The 24326-nt window shown below is 34.8% G+C and overlaps 1 protein-coding gene across 4 annotated transcripts in view; it reads right to left on the bottom strand.

The window, feature by feature from the left end:
- SCEL (sciellin) overlaps positions 1-24326 on the bottom strand; it is a 70686-nt gene that overhangs the window by 8115 nt on the left and 38245 nt on the right. For 3 of the 4 annotated variants that reach the window (XM_018908770.3, XM_018908767.3, XM_018908768.3), the window contains exons 8-15: positions 23659-23727; positions 21897-21962; positions 20655-20720; positions 18578-18610; positions 17219-17290; positions 4388-4444; positions 3326-3385; positions 1760-1849 (exon numbers count right to left, since the gene is read on the bottom strand). In XM_018908770.3, the coding sequence (XP_018764315.1) occupies positions 1760-1849; positions 3326-3385; positions 4388-4444; positions 17219-17290; positions 18578-18610; positions 20655-20720; positions 21897-21962; positions 23659-23727 (513 nt within the window). The remainder of the gene's footprint in view (positions 1-1759; positions 1850-3325; positions 3386-4387; positions 4445-17218; positions 17291-18577; positions 18611-20654; positions 20721-21896; positions 21963-23658; positions 23728-24326) is intronic. The other variant, XM_018908771.3, reaches the window with a different exon arrangement.

The following is a 24326-nucleotide window of genomic DNA, read 5'->3' as shown; positions in this document are numbered from 1 at the left end:
TAGGTAGAAAACCACAACTGGAGTGTGTAAAACAAAAAACGCTGAAGCCACAGCAAAAATATTTCCAAAGCATCAGTTTCTAACCTTGTCAACTGAAAGTGTAAGGAAACTCAGAACATTTAAATAAATGCACAGTCTGACAGCTTGACAAGACACCAAGTGAAAACTGAGTCCCAGTGTAGCCTGAAAATTGTGCATCTGATCACGTCCCTTCTTTCAGTTCATATCAGTCTCTCCTTTACTTGCTATGGTGTGACTTGTTCATACAGCAAACTGCTCAACAAAAATACTCTGTAGAACCCATTGCATAAAACCTGAAAGAATAACCTACAAAGACCATTCATTTAATAAGTTTTCATGAATTAAAATGGGATTAGAGGTTCAGGTAGAGGGTATAAAGTCTATCAAGTGTAAGGTAACATTGCATCTTGTAGCACATTCTTTGCCCTGTCATTGTTCCACTACTGTTCTTTATTTTAACTGTCAAAGATAGTTGGAATAGTAAAACTCAGAGCCTGTGTGTGCACAAAATTCTGAAAAATGCTAATTAATTTTCCGTTGAATATTCATTTTTAATCTTAAATTGTAGGCTGTTTGGCTTTGCTTTTATTCTCAGCCAATTTATGGATTTGTCCTTCAAGGTCATGCAGAATTTTCAGAATACACAGATTTCAACTGTACTCCAACTGCAGATATAAGAATATGAGGGATTAAAGATCCTGTGCCCATTCATATCTAAAGCAAGGATCAGGTGTGCATAAGGTTAAGGATTGGGACATTGACCATAATTCCTATTAAGTATCAGACTGTGACCTTTACTTTCCCTGTCAGTAAGCTCAATAGATTTCTCCTCTACCTCCTGAGTCATCACCCCTGGCTCAGGCAGTTTGCAACTATTATACAGCAATACAAACCTATAGGTTATGCCTTTAAACAATCCTTCCTACATAAATAATCCATATAGATGGATGGATTGATACTGAAGAGAGGTTTTCTTAATCCAAAAAGGTCTTTCACTCAATAACTATATATTATACCTTTTGTTGTCATGTTTTGTAAAAAAAATTTTGACCATGAAGAACAAGATAACGTTTCCTTATATTTCAATTATTTCCTGATACCAATAGACATGGTATACAGCTAGTTCTATTAAATATCCCTACATCACATTTTTCACTCAGGTTTGCATTATGTGAGTTTGTAGAGGCAGAAACCAGCTAGAGCATGAATACTGCAAGAGAAATGGTTTTTAAAATAGTTTGTTCTTGGTCAAAAAATCAGAATCCCATGCCACAGTGTCAGTGGTTGGGTTGATGATATGTGGGTTCAGATTCATCCCATATAGGTTTAGGAAGTTAAAAAGGCACTTTAAGGGAAGGCACTTTAAGGGGCACTGTTTCCTTACAGTCTGATAAAGAAACAAGTTCATAAGAAATAAGAGCATTCAAGAAATGCCTTTCCTCTATTGATTAAATAAGAATTCTGGCTTAGCTGCCCTCCTAAATTTTATGTTTCAGCTCTCTCTCTAGAGCTACACATGGTGTGTCTTGTTCTCTCTCTGTGCAGTAGAGTTAGGATTTGTGACCCTCTGTGCCTGGGATCCTGGAAGCAGATTTGGAAAGGGGCTGCCATGATTCCAGAGACCAATGAGAGCTTTCTAAGCATTCCTGAAATTTCTTGCATAAAAAAGCTTTTTATGATTTTTTTTCAAGAAATGCCACTTTAGCCATTACAGTACCCAATTATTTTTCCACAGTACCTGGTCTTTTTTTCACTGTCACTAGAGTAGTTTATTTCTGGGAGATTATTTGGAGCCCTTGGAGGATTTTCATATGCTTTCTCAATTATCCTAAAATAAAAAAGAAACCACACCACAAGAAATTAAACAACTTTTAGAAATATGTTTCAGCTACACAGTTTTAATTTACACTTACAGTCATGAATGCAGAAGCTTGGACTAGAAAAAGCAGGTAAAATAAATTTAGCTTATTTTGGTTAAATCATTGCTGGTGAAAAATAATACAGTCATTGACCTATAGTTTTTAGTCCTCCTTTGTACTGATATATTCATATAAATACAATTGAAACTTCATCTAACTTTAATTGAACTCTATTTTCCTCAAAGTGCCCACTGGGTTTTCAGCTATGCAATAGCTCTCAGTTGTTGGTACCATTCCACATTTTCTTGTCAGTATTCCATAATTTTGTATTCTTAGGCTTTTAGTTCCAAATTTTCTTTTTTGGATATACTACAGTTATGTTTTAATTAGAAATTACTAAATAAACATAGATACATAGACTAATTTCAAAAAGCAGGACTATAATTCAAGCAAGAGAAACGTCCTCCTGCAGTTTTCCCTGCCACAAAACATGACGGGCAAACAAACATAAAAATAGACCTTGCCATAAAAATTATGGGATATCAGGAATAAGTGCTAATAATGTTTTTGATGATTTTACAAAGTAGCTCAGACAAAGGCTGCTCTTGTTTGGTTCTGCCGGAGGTTATATTATGGAACAACGTGATCATTATCTGCCTTAACTGTGTGGGCTGCAGCTTGATTATTTCAGTGAGCTTGCCAAGGACGGAGGCTCTGCTGAACGACCCTCACTCAGTGCTTGTGGTGCTTTATATGCAGAGCGGGGCTGCAGGAAGCAGCACCTCCTTTGTGCCTGACTCCTGTTGGGGCAGGCCCCTGTCAGAGCTGAAAGAGAAACTCATTCACTGGAGATGCTCAGTATATGCTTTCCTGGTCAGACTGTCGAGCGGAACTGCTGGGATAAAAATATTTTCTATTAAAATATAGAAAAACTGCTTATCTTTACAGATAACTATATTCTCTCTCTTCATGTGGGTATACTACTAAATGGAAGACTCAAAAAAGACACCATTAGAATGCTGACTAAAAACACTACTAATCTCATTTAATTGTCCAAAATGGATCATAGATTTTGTAATAATGAAATCTAGTAGCAGTAAAGCTTTTATACTAGGAATGCATTTTCTTATATTTGTTTGAGATGCCAGCAGCTGAATTCACAGAACACTTAGATAAGCACGAAAATACTTAGGAGGATCTTGTCACTAGTCATTTTCATTCTCCATGAGAGATTATAGGTTTGACTCGTTGCTTATCAAAATACATGCAGCTTTATTGTTATATTTGGTTAATCAGGCACATCTTAGAAATAATACAGATACCTTAACACTGGGCAAATTCTGTTTGCTTGTAATAGGAATTCATATTTTCTGGTTCTACTAAACAGCTACAAGTCTTGATATTTGATCATTAAACTTTAGAGGGAATTATGCATTGATTCTCACCACTTTTTACTTTGGCCATCAGCAGACTTTACTTCAGTGTGATCCCCAAGGTCCTCATCTCTGAAAGTGAGAAAGACTTCAGAATTAATAGAAGTATTTTATTTAACCTAAACATATTAAATGATCTAAATTATTTATGCTGAATAAGAAAAAAAACCTGTATGCATTTCCCAGGTAAGACTCCTGACTACAATGAGTGAGTTATCTGTTCAGTATTTTTCAGTTTCTTTCCAATGTGGCACTGCAAAAGAATTACAAGTGGCTCAGAAATGTCAAGTCCATTATAGTATTGTAGGATAATTCAGGTTGGAATTCAGGGACTTCAGGACCTCTTTGGTCCAACCTGCTTCTCAAAGCAGGGGCAGCACTGAGGCCAGACCAGGCTTCTCAAGTATTTGTCTAGCTGGATCTTGAAAACCTGCAAGGAGAGAGATGCCACAATCTCTCCAAGCAAGCTGCTCCAGTGCTGAACGGCTGTCCACACAGCCAGTCAGAATGTCTCATGTTTCAGCTCATGGCCACTGTGTCACATGGTGGTGCCACCCTACTGGTGAAGGTCCTGCCTACATCTTCCAAACTGACTGTGGCTCTGTCAGTTCAGCTTGGTAACTGACTTTCATTCAATTCAGGCATCAGTAACATGAGCTATGGAAATGGCTATCAAAGTGTGTCCCTTGCTTTGTTATCATATCCAGTCCAAATCTCTCTTCCAACTGCTGTTATCTAGGGTTGTGTACAATCTCTAGGTCCATGTGGATAAATTTATACCAGTAACTCACCAATCATTGGCTGTGAAAAAGCTCATTTACTATAATAAATTTCATGTATTAACATATGTCAGGTATATAAAATATAATTTTATATTCATATTTTATATTAAATGCTCTATAATAAAAAATATTGCCCATTGACAAATTAAGTTTGAAGAAAGATCACTGTTGTCCTAATTTGAAAAAAAATAAAAATCTAATTGTTTTTACTGAACAGAATCTATTAATACCAAAATCAAATCCACAATAAATATTTTATAAGTATATAAGAGGCAGATTATGACAGGCTTACCTCTTATTCTTCTGATCAGCAGTATTTTTTTCAGTCAAATCTGAAAGGTCTTTTCCTCTGGAAAAAAAAAAACAAAAACAAATAGAACTGTTAAGATATTCCCTCTATCTAGGAAGGGATAAAGTGTCATAAAAGAAAGAAATATATCTATGCACAAACTTTTAGTTAATTTTATGTTCAAAATTTGCAAAAACTAATGTTCTTGAAGGAAATATGTTTGTAGTTTTCCCTTAGCAAGGGAAAGTTCTGTACTGTTTATTTATTTATAAAAATTTTTATCTAATACATCCAAGAAAATAAAAATGCTTCTTTAAATTGTATTAATTCCATGGTTTAAGATGATTCTTTGCCTGTCAAGACAGTGAAGAAGAAACATGAACTTTCAAAGACTATAGAATTAATTTACAGATTCCAAGCAGCTTAATCCATGTTTGCATCATTTATTTGCAAAGTGAATTTTTATTTACACTAAGAAACTTCAGCTTCTAAAGATAACACAAAAATATATGGCCAAATGTCCAAAATTTCGCTTCTGGAATGACAAGAAATTACCTCTGTGTGTCACCATGGTTAACAATTAAAGCACTGATCATGTCTGTATTTATATTGAAAATGTTAGTATTGGAACACAGATGTATTTTACACATAAGGAAACTTTTTTCTTTGATTTCTAAATACAGCTGAACTAGAGACTAGATTTTCCTTTACTATTTTTTTAAATGGTTCAATGAATTCAAGAATGGAATGACTTAGGAAAATACTGTAAGAAAAATCCCATAGTTCTCTTTGGGTTGAAGTAGAGAGCAAAATAGAAGGCCAAGTGAGCTCTGTGAAACTCCTAATTTGGTCTCTTCAATTCATGATAAGCATAAAACTTTGGATACTACTAAAATTCAGTAGTATCTCAAAACAAAAAAAGATACCCAACTTAGAGTTTAGTGCTAAATGTATATCTGTATGTATGCCTATCTGTGCATATATGTAAGATTGTCTGCTGTGAAATAGATGATCACAGGTTGGCAACGTTTATCTGCTGTTACTGTTTAGGACATGGTTCTTGAAATTTGTCTGTAGCATATCAGGTTCAATGTGACAAATATTACATAGCTCTCACTAGCACAATACTCCACCAGTTCCTCTCTTTCTCTGTGCTGGAAAGCTGCTTGCAGACCTTCAGAAACTTGGCTTGAAACTCATTGAACTGACACACTGTTCAAAAAAGAAAATTCAAGCTTTCTTTCTTTATGGATGACTTTCCTTGCTGATTGAAATGTTTTGTTACACCTTGCTGGGCAAAACATCATCCCTGAGTTCTACAATATTTTGCTTACTGCCTCTTCTCTAACCATATCAAAGTATTTCAGTGATAGTTTAATTGTGGAAACATGTGAGGCATGTATGGAAGCTTGCCATAGGTAGTACTGGTTAAGCTGAAGTGCACATGCCAGTGAATTAATCTGTATTTCTATATTCACCTTTCTGTGTAAGGAATGCAACTTTTTAATCTATAATCTATTTTACAGGTTAGCAACATTACCTTTCCTGACATTCTCATAGTTGCAAACTACTCACTGCCTTAGAAAAGTAGGAACTTTGAACATTTACTCTTTGTCACTTGTGAAAGAACTGGGAATCGCTTTGCTGAGGTTGTTGAGGTCTTGGTTCCTTTAGAGACGAAACAAAACCCAGATCAAATCACAATTAGTATAGCCAGCTGTCAATTAGTAAAATTAAATACTCATTTTAAAAAATGTTATAATTGACACATTCTTTATGAAAGAAAAAATGTAACTGATGACAATCATTTTAGTAATTCAAAGGTATTCATAGATACAGCAGTATGCCCACCATATGCACATTAAGCACATACTCTTCCTAGAATAAAAAGACCAAATTATGTTTTGGAAACAAAGAGTTATATCTACTGCTATTGTCAAAATGATAATTCCTGCTGAACGTGCATTGTGGACAACTTCAAAGAATGTCTGACCTCAAACATGCTATGAGACAAAAAAAAAATCTTTACCTAGTAGCACAATCAACCAAGTACTCCTGATATGTGTGTGAATCATATCTTACCTAAAAAGTGATTATGGACTAAGTCTTTCTGTCTAAATAAAAAAAACCAAAGTCCTTTTGTCTATTTGGTAGGCTATCTAGACCAGCTCCTTCCCAAGTAAACTCTCACTTCTCACAAGAAATGTCATATTTGAATTGTGGGGTGCTGAGGTCTGGTTACACCCACTGATTCTTGCCCTTCCACACAGGGATAAGATGTCATTTATCATTGCTATCTGATGTAAGGAAAAAAAATCTTCCTTGAATTACATCTTTTTGGTTAATTATTTTCCCTTTTTCAATATACTAATATTAAACATATATTAATGTAACAAAATTATTAAAATAGAAATGTAAATCAATGTATTTTATACTTTTTGAATGAAACTTTTAGAAGTATCATGGCAAAACATGGAGTGTTGCTTTGAGTACCTTTATTTTCCTTCAAAGTATTGCACTGGTGTTAACGTTTCTGTCAAATACTTCACTTCTGTGAAAGTGCCTTTTCAAAAGGCAAACTCCTCTATTTGAAATTTTTCCAGCAGCTTTACCTAAAAAGCTACCATCTAGTAACATTAGCTCACTACAAAAAAAATTATAATTTTACTCCTCAAAAGAAAGTAATGGGGAAAGAATGATGCCTTTGATAATATGAACTCCTACAGGACCTGTTATATAACCTGGCAGTCAACAATGTTCCATATGTTTGTTTACTGACATTTCATTCTGACCTGTTCTGTCATGAAACAACATCTCCATGGAACATAAAGGTAGCCTTTCAGGTTTTTTCTTGGTCATATTTGTCAGATTTGGGGCTCCCTTTGATAAGTTTATCAAGATTTCTATTTTTTTAGTAATTAAACAGTTCATTGCAAGGAGGGTCAACTGCCATTTTGCTAGAATTCCATACCAGTCATTAATAAACTATATACTTGTGTAAAATCTCTTTATATTATCACAGATTTAGCACTTTTCAGAGTATTCCTTCAGAAACTGAAGCCTTGCAGTTATCCACAAATATCCTTTCCTTGCTGAACTGGATGGCAAATTGCTTCCTCACTATGTGAAGGTAGCAACACTAAAATTACAGTCAGTGTAAGTAAGAGCTCAGGTAGTACTTAACTTATATTTTTGCAACTTTTATTAAAAAGAAAAAAACAAAAAACCAACCAAATCCAGCTGTGCATATATCTGGCTTGAGTAAATATGTATTATTATTATTATTATTGTGTCTTGCATCCTCCATGTCTTTCTGTTCTTAGAGGTATTTTAAATATTCACTTCCAGTCTTCTCTAAAGTCTGCCGAAGCTTTGAACTTGCAGCAAGATCTTTATGGTCTGTGCAACCTGCTCGTATAAGTCAGCCTCAGTATTGTATATTCACCCAAAGCATAGGAAGCAGATTTGAGGCTCCTGTTCACATTCTGCTTGCAATCACAGGATTACGTGCAGTTTACTCAGCACAGTTATCAGTAACCTTTCTGCTGACTTCTGCTGCCTTTCCCAGCATGGAGCAATGGAAAAGCTGTGACAGTAGCAAAGCTGTGCCCTGCAGGCCACTGTGTCTGCATCCTCCTGTGTCTGATTGTCAAAGGCATGTAAGCATTTGCAGAACCAAATCCCAATGTACTTCCTATGAGATTTATCTCAGTAATACAGATATTTTTGAAATTGTTACTCATGGTGTAGATGTAAAATATTCCATTCACTTTTTTATGATTTTCAATTTAATAGTTTTAATAATTCCTGTGGGCTCTTTCAGAATTAAATACCTTAATTGAAGAAGCCTTCCTATAAAAATATTCCAATACAATGCAGATAAAATATGCTCGCACAAGGTCCAAATACTGGAAATTTCGGTGTTAATCTTTGTAAGAAATGTTAAAATATCTCAGTATTATTGTATTGAATACTACATAATTGCATTAATAATGCTATAGAAATGTATTTTAGAGCACTGGGAAGTTGTGTCACCTATATATTCTTGTACATAGTAGCTTTCTGTCAAACGGGGAGCAAGAAACTCCTTTGAGATGAGCAGGAAAGATTCTGGCTCTAAGACATGTTCTTTTTAAGTTTTCACATGTATTTTAACACTCTTCCCACATAACTTCAGATTTCTTTACCTTAAATTGCTCTGTTCACTTTGCACAGAGTATTCAAAAACAGAATGACAGTTAACTAAAATAGTTCAAACTTGGCCTACTGCCTGTTTGGAAATAAGAGGGGAAAGAAATTTCCAATAATTTAAGACTTATTCCTTCAGAAATGCATGTACTAGCCCACATTAATCCTTGGTGCAACTCGAAGGATAGATGAGTTAGTTCCCTTCTGTAATCTTTAAATCATCATGACTTTGTTGCCAACAGCATTTTGTTACTTCATCTCACATTATTCTGCTCTTGTCAGTGCTTTGAGTATCCCAGTGCACTGACTGGCTTGCAAGAAAGATTTTACTTGCTATCTAGGTGAGCACTCATTGTCATCTACTGATGTCCTGCAAGTTCTTTGCCTTGAGATGGCTGGCTTAGTGCAAAGCAGAAGTCATGGGATACACAACTGCAAGCTACTGATTCAAGCATAGTTTAGGTTTTTAGAAACTGAAATTAAAGAGCTGTTATTTATAAAAAGGACAAAATGTAAAGTAGAACAAACTGTAGGACATGGGGCATAACTCAGAATTTATCTGATTGTGCTCGGGGCATGTTTTGCTGACTTTTTACATCTCTCTTTTTTCGCAAAGCTATGTTTGCTTTAGCATTAGCACACAGCACTATCAACCAGTGTTGATATTAGAACATAATGCAGCCTCACATTGAAAGTTAGAGTAGATCTGCATTACAGAACCTAAACAGAATTTCAGGTAAGGTTTCATTTGAGAGTTGTTACTGTGTTAAAAATCAGCAATATAAGTTACATATTTTTTAATACTTCTAAAGGATGATAAGTATTAAAGTCAGAAAAGACTAACCTATATTCATACATTAAAAAAGCTCTTTGAATATCAGAGCATCAGATGCAGTGAAAGGCTCCTGTGGAGAAGAATTTCCAGTTGCAAGTATAATTTTCACTTGAAAAAATAAACTGTTGTTGTGTCCAAGGCTGGTGGAACTGAATTCATACTTCTTATATTTGTCAACAACTTTTTAAAACATAGATGATGATGGAAAACAGCAGCATAAAACTTCTATACAAAGCAGTTTAGACAAACTAGGAGGAATATATTTCAAATACAATAGGTGGCTTGGAATAGATGTTGACATTTTTCATAGGTCATTCCAAAGGATGCCACCTCGAAGTATAGTATTTTCTGAGACAGCCATTAAATCCCTGTGAACATTCTGCCTAGGGTGAGTATTTTTGAAATGGATGAGAATGAGGTAGGTCAGACAGCCTGCCAGGAGGAGAATATATAGTTTGCTAACAAATTTAATAGGATGAAATATTTTAATAAAGACTCAGGATAGGCCTGGAAGTTTAGGAGCACCTAACTCAGGATAACTAATATGCATTTTTGCATTCTACATAAAAATACTTGGAATGGCAGTACAGAAGATTTTGTATTGAATATTGTACAAAAGTCTCTCAAGTACTGAAGAAAACAAATTAATTTATTATAAAATAGAAACATTAATATTTGGATTACGACCTAGGTATGCTTGTCATTATTGTTAAAGTATGGAGGACAATTCTCTTGATCCATTTACTTTTCTGTTTGTAAGTGACCACCTCCTGGAAAAAAAATAAAAAAGTCTATTCTGCTTTTAACAACATCTTTGTAGAAAAATGCACAAATTAGCTCTGTGAATCCAAAGAAAGCCCCACCCTGAATGTGCAGCTCGGCTGCTCTGGGCCTCGTGCTATAGACTTGTTAGCCATGAAATTTGCTGCTGCTCTCTGCTATTTTGCCTCTAGCTGCCTGTGTAAAATAGGATTAGAAATCTGACAACTAATGAAGACAGTCCAGCAGTATAAAAGAGTAGCAAAGAGTATAAGTAGGTTTAAAAAAAACTGTCAAGGCAGGCTGCATGCAAAATGTATTGCTCAGTTTAGCCAGGGACTCCTGTTCATATCTTGGATCCCTATGCCTCTCAGACACAAGCAGAAAGGGAAATTATATAAGGCTTGTGTGACAAACTCTACAGAAACCAGCTAAATTTCTCAAAAGCTTAATATCTCTGATCCTTTATCAATATCAGCAAATGTTACTTCTTTATGGAACAAGTGGGGTTTGCATTACCTGATTGTATTAATGTTAGCTATCTCATGCCTTCCTTGATTAAATATGGACATTTTCTCTAAGCAATCTTTAAAAGTAGAAAAATTAATATAATATGTAATCACAAAGAATGATTTTTTTTTCTTTTTATGGTCTGTATCAAAAGTTAGAGAAATTGAATCATCTATGTTTTGCTTGCTTTCAGTCTGCCTTTGTTTTCTAACTCAGTTCACTTGAGATAGAGCAATAATATAATACATTTCAGCTCTTCTGCTCTGTGATCTGTGCTTGTGAATCTCACTTATTTCAGATAGTAGTTTTGAAATTCTGGTGTATCTGGTGACAAGTCAGATTACCATCAAAAAGAAAAACACAAATTAATCTGATCCACACATTCAAGCACATCTCCTAGTTCTTTCTGATTTCTTGGGGTTTTTTTAATCTTGAAAACATACAGATAAAGTTTCAATCAGGAAAAATGAATCACGCCTACAAAAAAGATTTAGTGATGTTATTCTTTAGTGAAAGCAATGAAAATCTTTCTAATATTTGCATTTAAAAATTCTGTAGGCAATGAAGAAAGCATCAATGCAAATAAACTGTCCCTAATGCTGAGGTGAAATTGAAGTTGATCCTAGACATGTGGGAGTGAGAAACAAAATTTTGAACAGACCCAGCTAAGCTCTTGAACCTCAAGAATCAGGAAGCAGGGTATGAGCCCATGACTCTCTCATTATTTAGTGAATACTTACCTAACCTGTAAAAGTCCCGAGCCTCTATCTACTTCCAAATGTTCCCTAATTCTTGAAGGCATTCTTGCCTTATTGCCTAGAATTTTGTCATCCATCTTTGCTGCTACACCAACAGTTGACATAATACCCAAGCACCAATAGCACCAATACTTGGTTATTTTATGGACTAGAAAACTAAAGGACCATGCATATTTCAGACTTGTTGGAAATGACTGGGGCACTTGATGTGAAATCCAGGGATACTCAGTGAGGTTTTGAATTTAGTCACTCTGTCATCATTGACATAATCATGTCAATCCAGAGGCAGCTTTATGAAAGCAATCATATACAGTATTTTTAATAGATCTGCATCTGTTTTCTGATTAAAAGCCCTGAACAGGATTATAAAAACTACCAAGATGACTCCCTATTTCTAATAGGGATATATATATATATATATATATATATATATATAATTATTATATCATATTATATATGATATAATAAGATATATATAATATGCTTAAATGTGATACCAAACAAGGTGCATCTGATATTCCTTCTTTAGTGATCTGCCTTTTGACCTACAAAGCATTCTGGTCAACAGCTTCTTCTTCTGACATGATGGAATATGAAAAGAACACAATAAGAAAGTCTGGCTAAAACCATAAGGATATTTTTGAATTGGTCATGTCAGCATAGGAGAAGAGAAAAACAGCCAATTGCCAAGTGGGCCTTCCAATACTGAAATAAAAGAGTTGGTTTAGAGTATATTAAACAAGTCAGCCATCCTACTGGGTAACGTTTAGCATCATGGCCCCAGCTGATTTTTGATCCTCTGTTATGGCTGCTTTACTGTCCCTGTAAATCCCTGTCCATCAGCTTTTGTGAAGTATAAAGGAGGATGAATGAAGGAACTTTTTGAGAAAAGATTGGCATTTATCCTGGAGCAGGGTGTGATTCCTTCCACATTGCTATGCTCTCTAATCAGTGCCAGGAGCCTTTGCTCAGACCTTTCATCAATAACAGCTGAGAGTTAGGGCACAGAAGATGACTGCAGTCCACTGTGAAAATGAATTTATAATGTGCCAAAACAAGTGAAATGCTTAGCCCAGAGGATTTTGGAGTTAAATACAGAGGAAGAAGCTGTTGATCAGAATGTTTTATAGGAGATAGACCGGGAAAGATCACAAGAAGAAGACAACTTATTCTGTTTTTCTGGAAGGATATGTATCACCCTGTAAACACTGTATTAAAATTTCATTTTGGAATAAGTGGCTTGGATCTCTTAAAGAAGCTGTGCAACAGTGAATCATTTGTATCAACATGCAGAAAAGCTGCAAACAAGTGTTACAGTGAATGCCAAATTTATCAGAATTGAGAGACAGAAGGAGCCTGTCACTTGGAAGGGCCTTCTGCTGAAATGCAAGAAAAATAAATTAAAAATTACTGTATTGACTTATATTATTAAAAAAAAAATTAGAAAGTGTAAAGCGACTTCACTTTACCATAAAAAACCCCCAATTGTAATTGTAGCAAAAGCAAGCTAGTGAATTATAGATGTGCTTATGTAGTTCTGTTTCAGTATCTTTGCTTCCAACAACTTTTGAGGGACTCAGGTGACCTCCAGAACATTTTAGAGGTCTCTAGATGGTCTAGCTAAAAAGTCAAAGCAAATAAAAGACATCCCAAAGGATAATTCATACAGGAATTACTCATGTAGGAGCTATGTCTTTAAATTTTGGCCATTTAAACCTTAGTCCAATCTGAGATAATTCCTTTGAATATTTCTCATAGCTTTTTGGAATTGCCTATCTTACAGACTCATAGAATGGTTTGGGTTGGATCTAAAAGACCATCCAGCTCCAACCCCCATGCCCTGGGCAGGGACACATTTCACTAGAACAGGTTGCTTAGAGCTCCATCCACCCTGGCTTCTCCCAGGCCAGGCAATGAACACTTGAACACTCCCAGGGATGGCAATCTAATGAGAACACATGATTGGCCAATGTCTCAAAATGCACCTACATGTTCTTTCAATTTTGTGCTTAATGCAGCTCTAGAGCAAGAAAGGTTTTGTCAATAAATGTTTGTTTAGGATTTGTTATTGAGTTGGAATTTTCCAAACCAATGCCATTGGTTTGGAAAATTCCAACTCAATAACTAGTCACTAATGTTTTTTTTTAATAGAACCCCTGCAACTTATCTTTTTTCTGCTTTTAAAAGCAGTGTTGATAGACACAGCAATGTGAGTCCTTATTAGAAGAGTTAATTTAAGCACAGGTAAATAATGTGTTCTTCTTTCACAATCTATTTGAAAGATAACTGGGAACACATTTTGGGTCAAACAGGAGTATCATTAAAAAGGAGCAAAATACACACAGATGTACAGCATTGTCTGAATTTTCTGCTACCTGAGAGGAGTAATAATAGTGAGTTATCCTGTACACTAGGGGAAAAACTTGTACAGGAGCAAGAATATAGGATTCTCTTAATTATGCCAAAAAAATTTATTCTAGTCCCTTGTTTCTGTTCCCTAGAAATTGCCTCTCTCATCCACATACTTGCAAATAAACAGCTGAACTATTTTCTTCAAGACAACTTCTGTAGCTGCCATACAAAAAAGACATCTTTATGTAAGGGTTTCTGCAATATGCCCTTTGCCCCCACAGACTAATAGTCTTTCCTTGGTAGCAGACAATCTCTCTCCAGATGCTTTAAGAGCTGAGTGAGAGCTCTCTCTAATCTCTTGTATAGCCCCTGTTACTATCACCTCAAAGCTTTTCCTAAGGTATGTCCAAAATGAATTAATTCTGATATATCTATGAAAAATAAAAGATAAACCAATTAGTTCTACAGTTTATGAACTTATGGAAATACAACCTTTTGATTATTCTGCATTCTTGGGTGGTAATAATTTTGTATGCCCTGGTAAATGTGGCTCACTGTGCCAAACACTATTACTTTCTGTGACTATGTGTAGTTCAATACATGTGAACCCCATTATAAAAGCCTTTTTTAGAAACTTTTTTTTTTTTTTTTTTTGCATCCTGGTAATAATCATTATTGAAAGACTGACTAAAGCTGTGTTAAACACCCTCAGAATGTTTGAAGTGGTTTAACATGATTTTCAACAGAACATTGTTCTTTAAAGAATGCCAGTTTTTAAACACCTGTGTTTAATGGTTACTACAATTATGGAAAAGAAAAAGTCAGTGAGAATGTTGCATCTTCACTGATGTGGAAAAAAGCACAAAAAGGACTTGATAAGCCACAAATAAAAAGCCCATTGAGGAAATCAGAAAAATGTCTCTGTACATATCCAGTGTAGGGCTCATCTCCTGCTGCCTTTGTGCCATACCAAAGAGACCTGATTCAACCTGTTATGCTCTTAAACTTGCACAATTTTTAAGCAGCAATCTTCTCTTCTTCTGTGTCCTAGCCTACTTATGCTGCCTACAGTATCTGTAGATGCCCTAGCTCGTCATGAGATGCCCATTCTCTTAATCATATCCAATGGGTCAAGGTCCACAGATCCATGCCTTCAGATGTGAGATGCGTGTGTGTATATATATATATATATATATATATATATATTCGATACATATACATATATACATACTATATATATATATTTGCGCACACACACACACACACACACACACACTCACACACTCTGTGTTTTAAGATGGATGACAGGTCTAACTGCTGTCCTTAAAGCAATACAATAATTGCCTTTTTTTTTTTTTTTTTTTTTTTTTTACAATTTTAACCAGAAGAGAGTATCTGACATTCTTTTCAGGGAAAAACCCTTCTGAAAGATTTTCCTTGTATCATTGAACAGTTTGTTAGAAAACCAGTTGCCATTTTCCAGTTATTTTATATTTAAATGAATTTCTTATTCCTTTAACATCCATATCAGAATCCTGAATGACAGACAATTAATCAAGTAAGTCTGATGTTAAAAGCATGACCTGAAAATCTTTCTATTCCAAGTAAAAATGTAGCCAGCTAAAGGATGTAAAAACAGTATTCTAATACACATTTATATTACTATATATAGTCTTCATGTAACTGTTTACTTGCCCTGTATGACACAACCATTTTTGCCAATAATGTATTTATGTGACTACTTTAAAAAAAGGGAACTTTTGCTGGCAGCTGATTGACGCAATTTTTGTCTAGCAAAAATGTAACAAAAACCTGTAGTTTTGTGAAGCTAACCCATCAGCAGCAGATGGACGACATCTGAAGCACCAGCCAAATGTAAAGGAATTATAGCAGCAGTAGAGAGGGCTGAATTTTGCCCACTAAGATTACAGACTACTTACAGTTTATATACTGACACAAATAGCAGTGCAGTGTTGCCATAGAAACTTGTAGACCAGTAAAATATTCCTCCAGCTCTTCACCAATGAAGGGACAGGAATACAGAGCTTGGTATGGTAATGAGAGCAACCAGGGGATGATTAATGTGAACTGATTGAGGGTGAGGATTAAGTCAGACCTTAACAAGCCCTTAGCAGTGAAGAATGGCTGTGACTTCCTTAGTTAATACTAGGCGTATTTAATTCTCTAAGAACTCCCACGTTTGTTGACAGGAAAATGTTTCACTGAAACATTGCTTTTTTGGTTTTTTTTCCTTTACCTAGGGATTACACTGTCAGACATCTTTGGGATGCTTTCTTAGTCATTTTGTACCAGTTTTACATTTTTAGGACTTTGGGGGAGGGGAACAGGATTCCCCTCCCCCAAAGGGAGGGGAACAGGATTCAAAATAGTATAGACTCTAGCTTCAGATCTCATAAAACTGAACTTTATGATTCAAATTAAATAAAGTTAATTAATTTAAATTAATTTTAATGTTTGCACCATTTAATATTTCCACATAAAAACTGCAAATGAGCTATTGTAATTCTCAGTGCATATCTAGAAATCTCTTTCTAATTTAGGTAATTTCAAAATTGCATATTCAGGCATTTTGACTCTGGTCAAGGTCAAAATTTTACAGAGTAAAATTTTTTGCATGCTTTTAGAATCATAGAATGGCCTTGAGTTGGAAGGAACCTTAAGAATCATCCTGTTCCAATCCCCTTCCCTTTGGCAGGAGCATCTTCCACTAGACCAGGTTGCTTAGAGCCCCATCCAACCTGGCCTGTAACACTTCCAGGTATGGAGCAGTTATTGTTGATTGCTTTGAAAAAGAGAACCTTAGAATTTGCTGAAATTTTAGTTTAAAATTGTAAAAAAAAAAAAAGAAGTCAGTGTCTTTTCCACCAACAATTTTTATGGTATTCTGCAGGCTTTGAAAGATTAGTTGATCCATCTAACTCATCCCTCAGAAACAAGTCCATCTGTTGAGACGTGCTAATTTTGTCACCCTAAAGGGTATATGTTGGGTTTTCACTACTCAAAATGCTTACACCTCAGTGCACAAGTTGGGGTGTTTTTACATACATAATAAAGTATATTTACTACCTCTCCCATAATGTCTGAAGAGCAAAGAAAATACACTGTATAATCCATACTACCCTGATTTTTCTGTTTCCAAACATTTACAGCAACTTAAGAAACATGCTGCTTTTTAGGATGCAGGCTGGACAGACTGGAAGATTAAAAAATGAAACAGCTGAAATAACCTAGCAAGTCAGTGAGATGGAACTCAGAGTTTCAAGGCCAATAGTTAGGACTGTTTAAATGCTGCATTAATCACATACCATGTCCAAACAAGCTATCAAATATAGCAATAAGCAAACTGAGTACTTAATATCCCAATAACCAATGCTTGTGAAAACGCTGGTTTGATTATACTGTTTATGTTACCTTGCTGTAGCTTGATCATCCACATCAGGCTCTGGCTTCTGAGGGGTCACGTGTTTTGATGAAGGGGTAGCCCTGCAACAGCAATGGTGAAAACATACTCAAGGCACAAGAAGACATTTGAAAACATTGTATCACTTAAATGGCTTATCATTGTATATACTACACCTTCTTTCAGGTGTAACTACAATGAGTTTGCATTGTCTTTGAGAAATTTTTTCTGGTTTTGGTTTAAAAAAATATATATATATATATGTGTGTGTATAAACAACTATACATTTATTAAAAATTAAATATAATGCTTTAGTTCACTAGATTACCACATCCACTGAGCCTTTTGATAAACAAATATCCCTAGACTAGTTAATTGGCTAGTATGCATATAGTAATAAAGTGGAGTTTCTTTACTGTCCAAAAAGTTATTTTAGTAGTTAAAAATTTGAAAAACCTCTTCTCCTACCTAATGTATCTTGCTTGTTAAAGAGTAAACTTTTACTTAACTAGAAAGGAACCTATTTTTAAAAAGCTAAATAAATATTTACACTTTCCTATTTTTCTTTAAGTGAAAAATCAAACTGGTCACTACAGGGATACTAAAATTATAAGTAATTATAAGAAAAGAAGAAGGTGGCAGATAGAGTGATAAGGATTACCTGCTTCTTTAGAGTACTTTTCTATTAGTATGGCAACTAAACTATGACAAGTTGCATAGCTGTCTTAATTACAAGTCATGAAATTGCAGGCTGGTTAAATAATCTTTTCTTAATTTAGACCATGTGAAATGGACATTTAATTAATGAATTAATTTAATAAATTTATTTTCTAAAATTAGAACAATCTTTGCAGACACTCAGGTTTAGAGTACTTTGCGTCAATTCATCTTGATGCCTTCTATTACAAGCCTTTGCATGTGCAGAGCTTCTTGATTTAACTTTCTTTTTATTCACATTGCTTACGTGCTCTTAAACAGTTTCTTTTTCTTTGCATAGCTCACACTCTCTTTCACTGACTTTTGAGCAGCAGTTGCATATAAAAGAGTATTTGCATTAGCAACATATATGACTGTGGAACTAAAACTGCAAAGCAGTTTTTAATGTTTTATGCAGTTTAATGTTTTTTCAATTTGAGTAAATATCTAGTGAAATATTTTAAGCTATATGCAAATAATTGCATTTCTGCAGGGAACAAAGTCTTATTCATGCACTTCTTATTCATGCACTTCTGCAACACCAACTACAGAGGAACCCTCCCAGGTAAATTATACAGCATTTGTATTATAAATAAATGTAAAATAATAATTGAGGTTTATGCAAAGGAGCATGTTAAATTTCTAAATCTACTAAGAAGCAAAGTAAGACATACATTGTTGGAGCCTCTGAGTTTTCTGAAGTGGTTCTAGAGAAAGAAAAGAATATGCATTTCAGAAACCAAGTAGCAAAATGCTAGTATTGAAGTACTTTGCAAAATTTAGGTCAATCAACAGCAATTACTTTTACTTTCCCTTCCTTCCAAGATAATTGTTTTAAAATGTAGAATATATGTTTAACTCAAGAAGCATAATACTAAACTCAAGCCATATTTTTATATGACTGAGACAATCATTCTTCAATTAATATTTTCCAGTTAATCACTGTGATTAATAGTGTTTTGCTTTCAGCACACAATCCACAACTGTAAAACTCAAATAAAGTGAGCTGCTTATAGTCTTAGCTTGAACTGCAATTTCTTTCAAGTGTTCTGTAAAGTGTGTTTAATCAGCTGGAACTGAGGCAAAGAACTCTGAAAGTTTATATATCATGTTTAACTATAAAAGTCTGGAGCATCTCAGAATCACAAAAGTACATAAATAACCCTGACCAAAAAACCCACATATCCATGGTTACTGGACATCCTTCCTGAGGATAGCAGAGCAGTCAGCTATTTTCAAATGTGAAGAAAAGACACAAATAGCAAATAGCTCTTTGCTCAGTCTTTAAGACTGATAGTGACCTTTAGAAACTCTGCTTATTAGCATCTATGCATGGCACTTTATTTCCTGAAACTCACAGGCAAGTAAAAGGCTTTCCTTTGATAACTATTTTTAGGTATTATAATATTCACAACTTGAAATAGCTTTCACATCTTCAAAGCACTTTTAAAAGCTAAACCAAGTAATCATTAAATGCCCATCACTTTTTTTTACCAGCTGTTTGTGATGGCAGCATTGTTAGAGGATCTAGGAAGGCTCATGAAAGCTTCAGAAAGAACATGTCTGTTTGCAGTCTTCTCTGAACTGTGAGGCTGGAGGACTAACTGGATAATTAGTGTTAAGAAGAACACAGGAATTCCAGCTTGCTATTGGAAGCTGGGTGGATGCCATATAGAGCATTATCCTATGTTTTCAAAATTACCATGATCTTAGCAAGATTTTGAAATGAAGCCAGATAAATTCTTCTCAGTTGGCACATTGAGAATATGTAGTAAGGACTGACTTCAAAGAAAATAAACTTTAACATCTTTGAGCCATCTTTCTTCTGGGTGGAGAGTGACTGAATCTTGGCCAAAAAGATAGAGGGTAGTAAACACAGCATGAGATTAAAAATAATTGCTAAACTTGGTTTTAAGTCTTCCAGTGCCAGACATTCCATAAACTCCTAGGGCAATAGTCTACCAAGGCTTATATCTAACATCACAGCGTATCCATTCATTTCTCTTTCATTTCATTTTCACCATTGCTGCACATGAGACTCATGTCAGAAATTTCCCAGGTTGAAACTAAGGAAGCAGAAGGCCATGCAGCAGCAAATAGTGGGCACAAGAAAAAAAGATCATGAAGGTTTACTTATTAATATTTTAAACCATCCAAATTATGTTTTTAGATAAATGCACAAGAAACATTCTCTGTTCTCTTTCTATTCTGCCAGAAAACAGCCACAACTTCAGAAATAAACATCAAACATTCATCTGCAAGTAACTTTAGTCTGACTGTTTGTTCTTGGATACTTTGATGACAGGGTACTTAGTAGATTTTGAGGTTTTCTTCACACTGGTACCCAAAAGGGCCGGGGATAAGCCCCTGACTGTCAATCCAAATGGCACCAACAAATCCCTGCCCTTACGACCAGTCTCTCTACAACACATTTGTCTTGAGGAGAATTAATTGGAATAGTCCAAAGTGAAACTGTGAAGAAAGAATTGTAAGCATGATAGAAAAATTTTAGGATCACTCACATAACCTCAGCTTGCTGGCACTTCATATGCTCAGGCCCAGTCAGTGGCGGGCATCAGACCAAGAGCCAAGAGCCCAGAGCCCAAACAAGTACTTAGGCATGGGATGCTTTCTCTTTGCATGGCATCTTCTGCATCGAGCTCAGTCCACCAAAGGACTGCCCTGCTTTCTTGCTCTCACAATGACCTCTAGCCAAGAGTTAGGAAATAAGCAGTGATCCCTGATACACACCGTTTGCTTTCCAGTTTTTCTGTCGGAGTCTTACTACTCGAAACTGGGGGAGGCATCCAAGATTGCCTGTAAATTTAAATAAATAATTTTTTCAGTATTAATTTAATGCTCTGGGCCTCAACAGTGAATTTCAGAATAGAAGTGATGCAAAAATACCTGGAACTTCCCTTAAATTATCAGTATTTTTAAAGATTACATGTTGATACTTTTTAGACCATATTTACAGAAAACTGAGTGGAATAGGAAATAGTACAGTAATTTTATTTATTGTGAAAAATGTTCTGTGACTCTAGGTGGTTTTTTTCTGCAATCTGAGTGGTATAAATAAATGGATCATTCATGGAAAGGACAACCAGATAAAATGCACAAAGAGTGTCAATACCAACACAAGAAACACAATCAGGCTCTTAGAAGTCACATAAACAGCCTAAGCACTTTCAGTTCCTTTTTTGTTTGTTTTTTTTTTTTACGCTCACAACTATCAATCCAGCAATTGTTTTTGAGATAAAAACAATTACACCAGAAGCAGTGAAGTTCATTGAGGGCCTTCCATATCTTCCAAGAGCCTGAAGAGAGCTACTGGACTGAAAACAGCATAAACTTCCACTAAACAGGTCTGTTAATATAAATACAATGACATTTTCATTTCTACATTCATTAGTCTACTGATCACATTTTTATGCATTAAATATAAAATAGAAAATCATGAATGAACAGAATTTGCAGCTGGGAAGGATGCAGAAAATTATGGCTATCACCAGCAGTACAATTTAAATTAAAAATGTGTTTAGTTGTATATCCTGTTTTTATTTTTGCCTAGATAATGCTATCTGAAATCCAGATTTTTAAAGGTAGCTGTGTATCATTAAGAAAACTGTGTGATTCATATGCATTGCAACAGCACAGGGTGAAATTTGGCATCAGAGATTTCACAATTACAGTGAACTACAATGCTTTAAAACTGGACACTGAAAATGAGTACACCAGCCGAGTTGGGGGCTGTAGCCAAGAGCTGGCACCCACTGTGCCATGGCTCACCAAACTGGCTCTACAGAGACAAAAGCTGTAAATCCCCTGGAAAAAGACAGAGGATGTAAAAGTTTAATTCTTGAAGCTTGCTGAGGAGTTTGAGTGTGCTGGAGGAGGAAGTAGGTAATTTTTTAATGTAATTGTGATACATTAATGAGATTTAACACAGTGCTATAGACACTCTGTCAACCTAGCAGTGGTGATAATGAATACCTCTTTTTCTTGATTGGAGAAGTGACTGTAGTGGTTGTGGATGCTGCATTAGGAGTCCAAGACTGTCTGTTAAGGAAATACATTTAGTGAGTTAATCTTCAGAAAAAGCATAATTGTAAATTATTAAATGAAAAAAACCCATATTTTTGCTATCAGAATGATATAAATGGGTATGGTAAATGCTATAACTATGTTTATATACTTCAAAGGACACAAGATGTGGGAGACCTTAAGGGGTTCTGATGTTTACACAACTGCATTTTTACTTGATATCCAAAGTAATTTCTGACTTCTTAAAATCTTGACTTCTGTACCTACACTTTAGTCTCCAAACACTATAATAATAATATCTTTCATTTTCTTACTTTAAATTTTGTTTCTTGTTCAATTAGAATGCTTTATGTTAGGATATGTTTGTAAAACTAAAGTATAAAAAATCCAAGCCAGTGATTTCTTATAACATTTATCAAAAAGTTATTGTCTTATCCTCTGCAATTCTTAATGATAGTAATCGGCAATTCATAATAACAGTAATTGAAGAAGAGAGCTCTATAAATCATTTTGCTCTCTGGCAGGAAAATACATACATACAATTTAGGTCTCTCTTAAGTCCCACTTCAGAATTAATTGATGGTCTGTAAAAAAAACCCTCTCCCAAAAACACCCTATAAAATTCAATTTATATGATGCTCCATGTGTCATCATCAGCATGATTTACAACATAATGGTGCAAAATTATAATTTGAAAGAGTGACCTCCGTTGACCTTTAAATGCCAGAGATACTGATTTGCTCTTCAGAGTAATATCTCAATTCTCCACAAGATGACTTTTAATTGCTGTGCTCTCTAGCAACTATGTTCTGTGTAATTTATTACTGACACAACTCTACTGACATTGATGAAGACACAAAGTGATGCATTTACAAGTAGGGTGGCTGAGCTCTTCTGACTTTCTTAAATGAAAATAAAAATTTCAATCAGGTACTAGGTGGAAGTTTTTTAGAAAACAATTTTTCAGTGTTATGGAATTATACGACATATATAGAGTGTCCACCTCTGAGTTATTGCAACTTTTAAAATAATGTATCAACAATGTTGTGTTAACTTTTTTTAAATTAAAACTGTTTTAATCAAAAGACTGGCCTTCTGACTAAAGAAAATGTTTCCACTGGAAAAATCAGCTAGGTTAGCAAACACTATTTTTTATGTTTTGGTACTCAAGTTTTCCACTGGCAGTGAACAATGGCATTTTCCACTGAAAGCACTAAATAGATTTTTTTTCTTTATCCTTCCTCAGAATTATGTATTGTATTTGGTAGATTTTATGCAGGGAATTCTAGAGCTCTAGAACACACCCATATTTTTCATAATACTCTTAGTCTTTTTTTTTTTTTAATTTAAAATCATAATTATTAAATAATCATTATGCTGAGTAAATGTGTAATCTTAGGTGGTGTCCCTTTCAAACTGTTTGGAGAAATAGAATTCTTGAGGGAAAATTCTTCTGGTTTTAATGACTTTTTTTTTCTCCTCACCAACTATAAAAAGAGATAATTTAGATACAGATGCCTACATTCCAGAGGTCAAATGAAGCCTAAACCAGGCCTTATGCCATACAAATAATTTCTCTGTATAATCTTGGAGTATATATGAATTCTAAAGTTATGGTAATATATAACACTTAGATGATAATGCATGATGAATGATACATAATAAATTATAATACATAATACTTAGATGATAATGTTTCTGAAATTCATACCTGTTGTTTTGCTTATGGTTCAGAGTTGGGGACTTATTTGTTTTATCAGTATCACTTCCAGCTGGAATTCTGTCAGGAACAGAGGAATTATTTATAGTACACACTCTATTTTTTAAAATCCATTTTCAATTAAATTAAAAGATGGAGTATAATTTTGTGCTGTGTACTGATATCCCAGTATCACAAATATCCCAGTATCACTAAGGGTAGAAAACAGAAGCTGAAGTTATATAAATTTAGTGCATTATTATCTAAAGACTCTGAGTAGCTCACTGAAAAAGTTTTCCAAGATGATGTTCAAACAATAACAGTGTATTAAACGTCACTGCTGCTAACAATTTATTACAACTCCTCTGAATTAGGTCAAAATACCAGAAAGAAAGCAATATTAAGTCAAGCAGTACACACAGAACTATTGCCTTTTTCTCTGCCTCACTATTCCTAGAGAGATGCGACAGTCTTGTTTTATTTACAGATTTAATAGATCAATGTGATGTGAAAATAATCTAGTGCAAACCTGGCAAAGCATGGTATTGACCTACAGGAGTAATTTCTATCAAAGAAGTTGGATTCTTTGTGCTCGATTTCATTAAGACATGAAATTTACATGAAGAAACAACCACATGATTTTCAAGCCCTTTATGGATTCTACACTTTCTCTTTAAAAC

Source organism: Serinus canaria, chromosome 1 (genome assembly GCF_022539315.1).
Source record: "Serinus canaria isolate serCan28SL12 chromosome 1, serCan2020, whole genome shotgun sequence".
In the NCBI taxonomy this organism is placed as follows: Eukaryota; Metazoa; Chordata; class Aves; order Passeriformes; family Fringillidae; genus Serinus; species Serinus canaria.
This window is presented reverse-complemented; position numbering and strand designations above follow the sequence as displayed.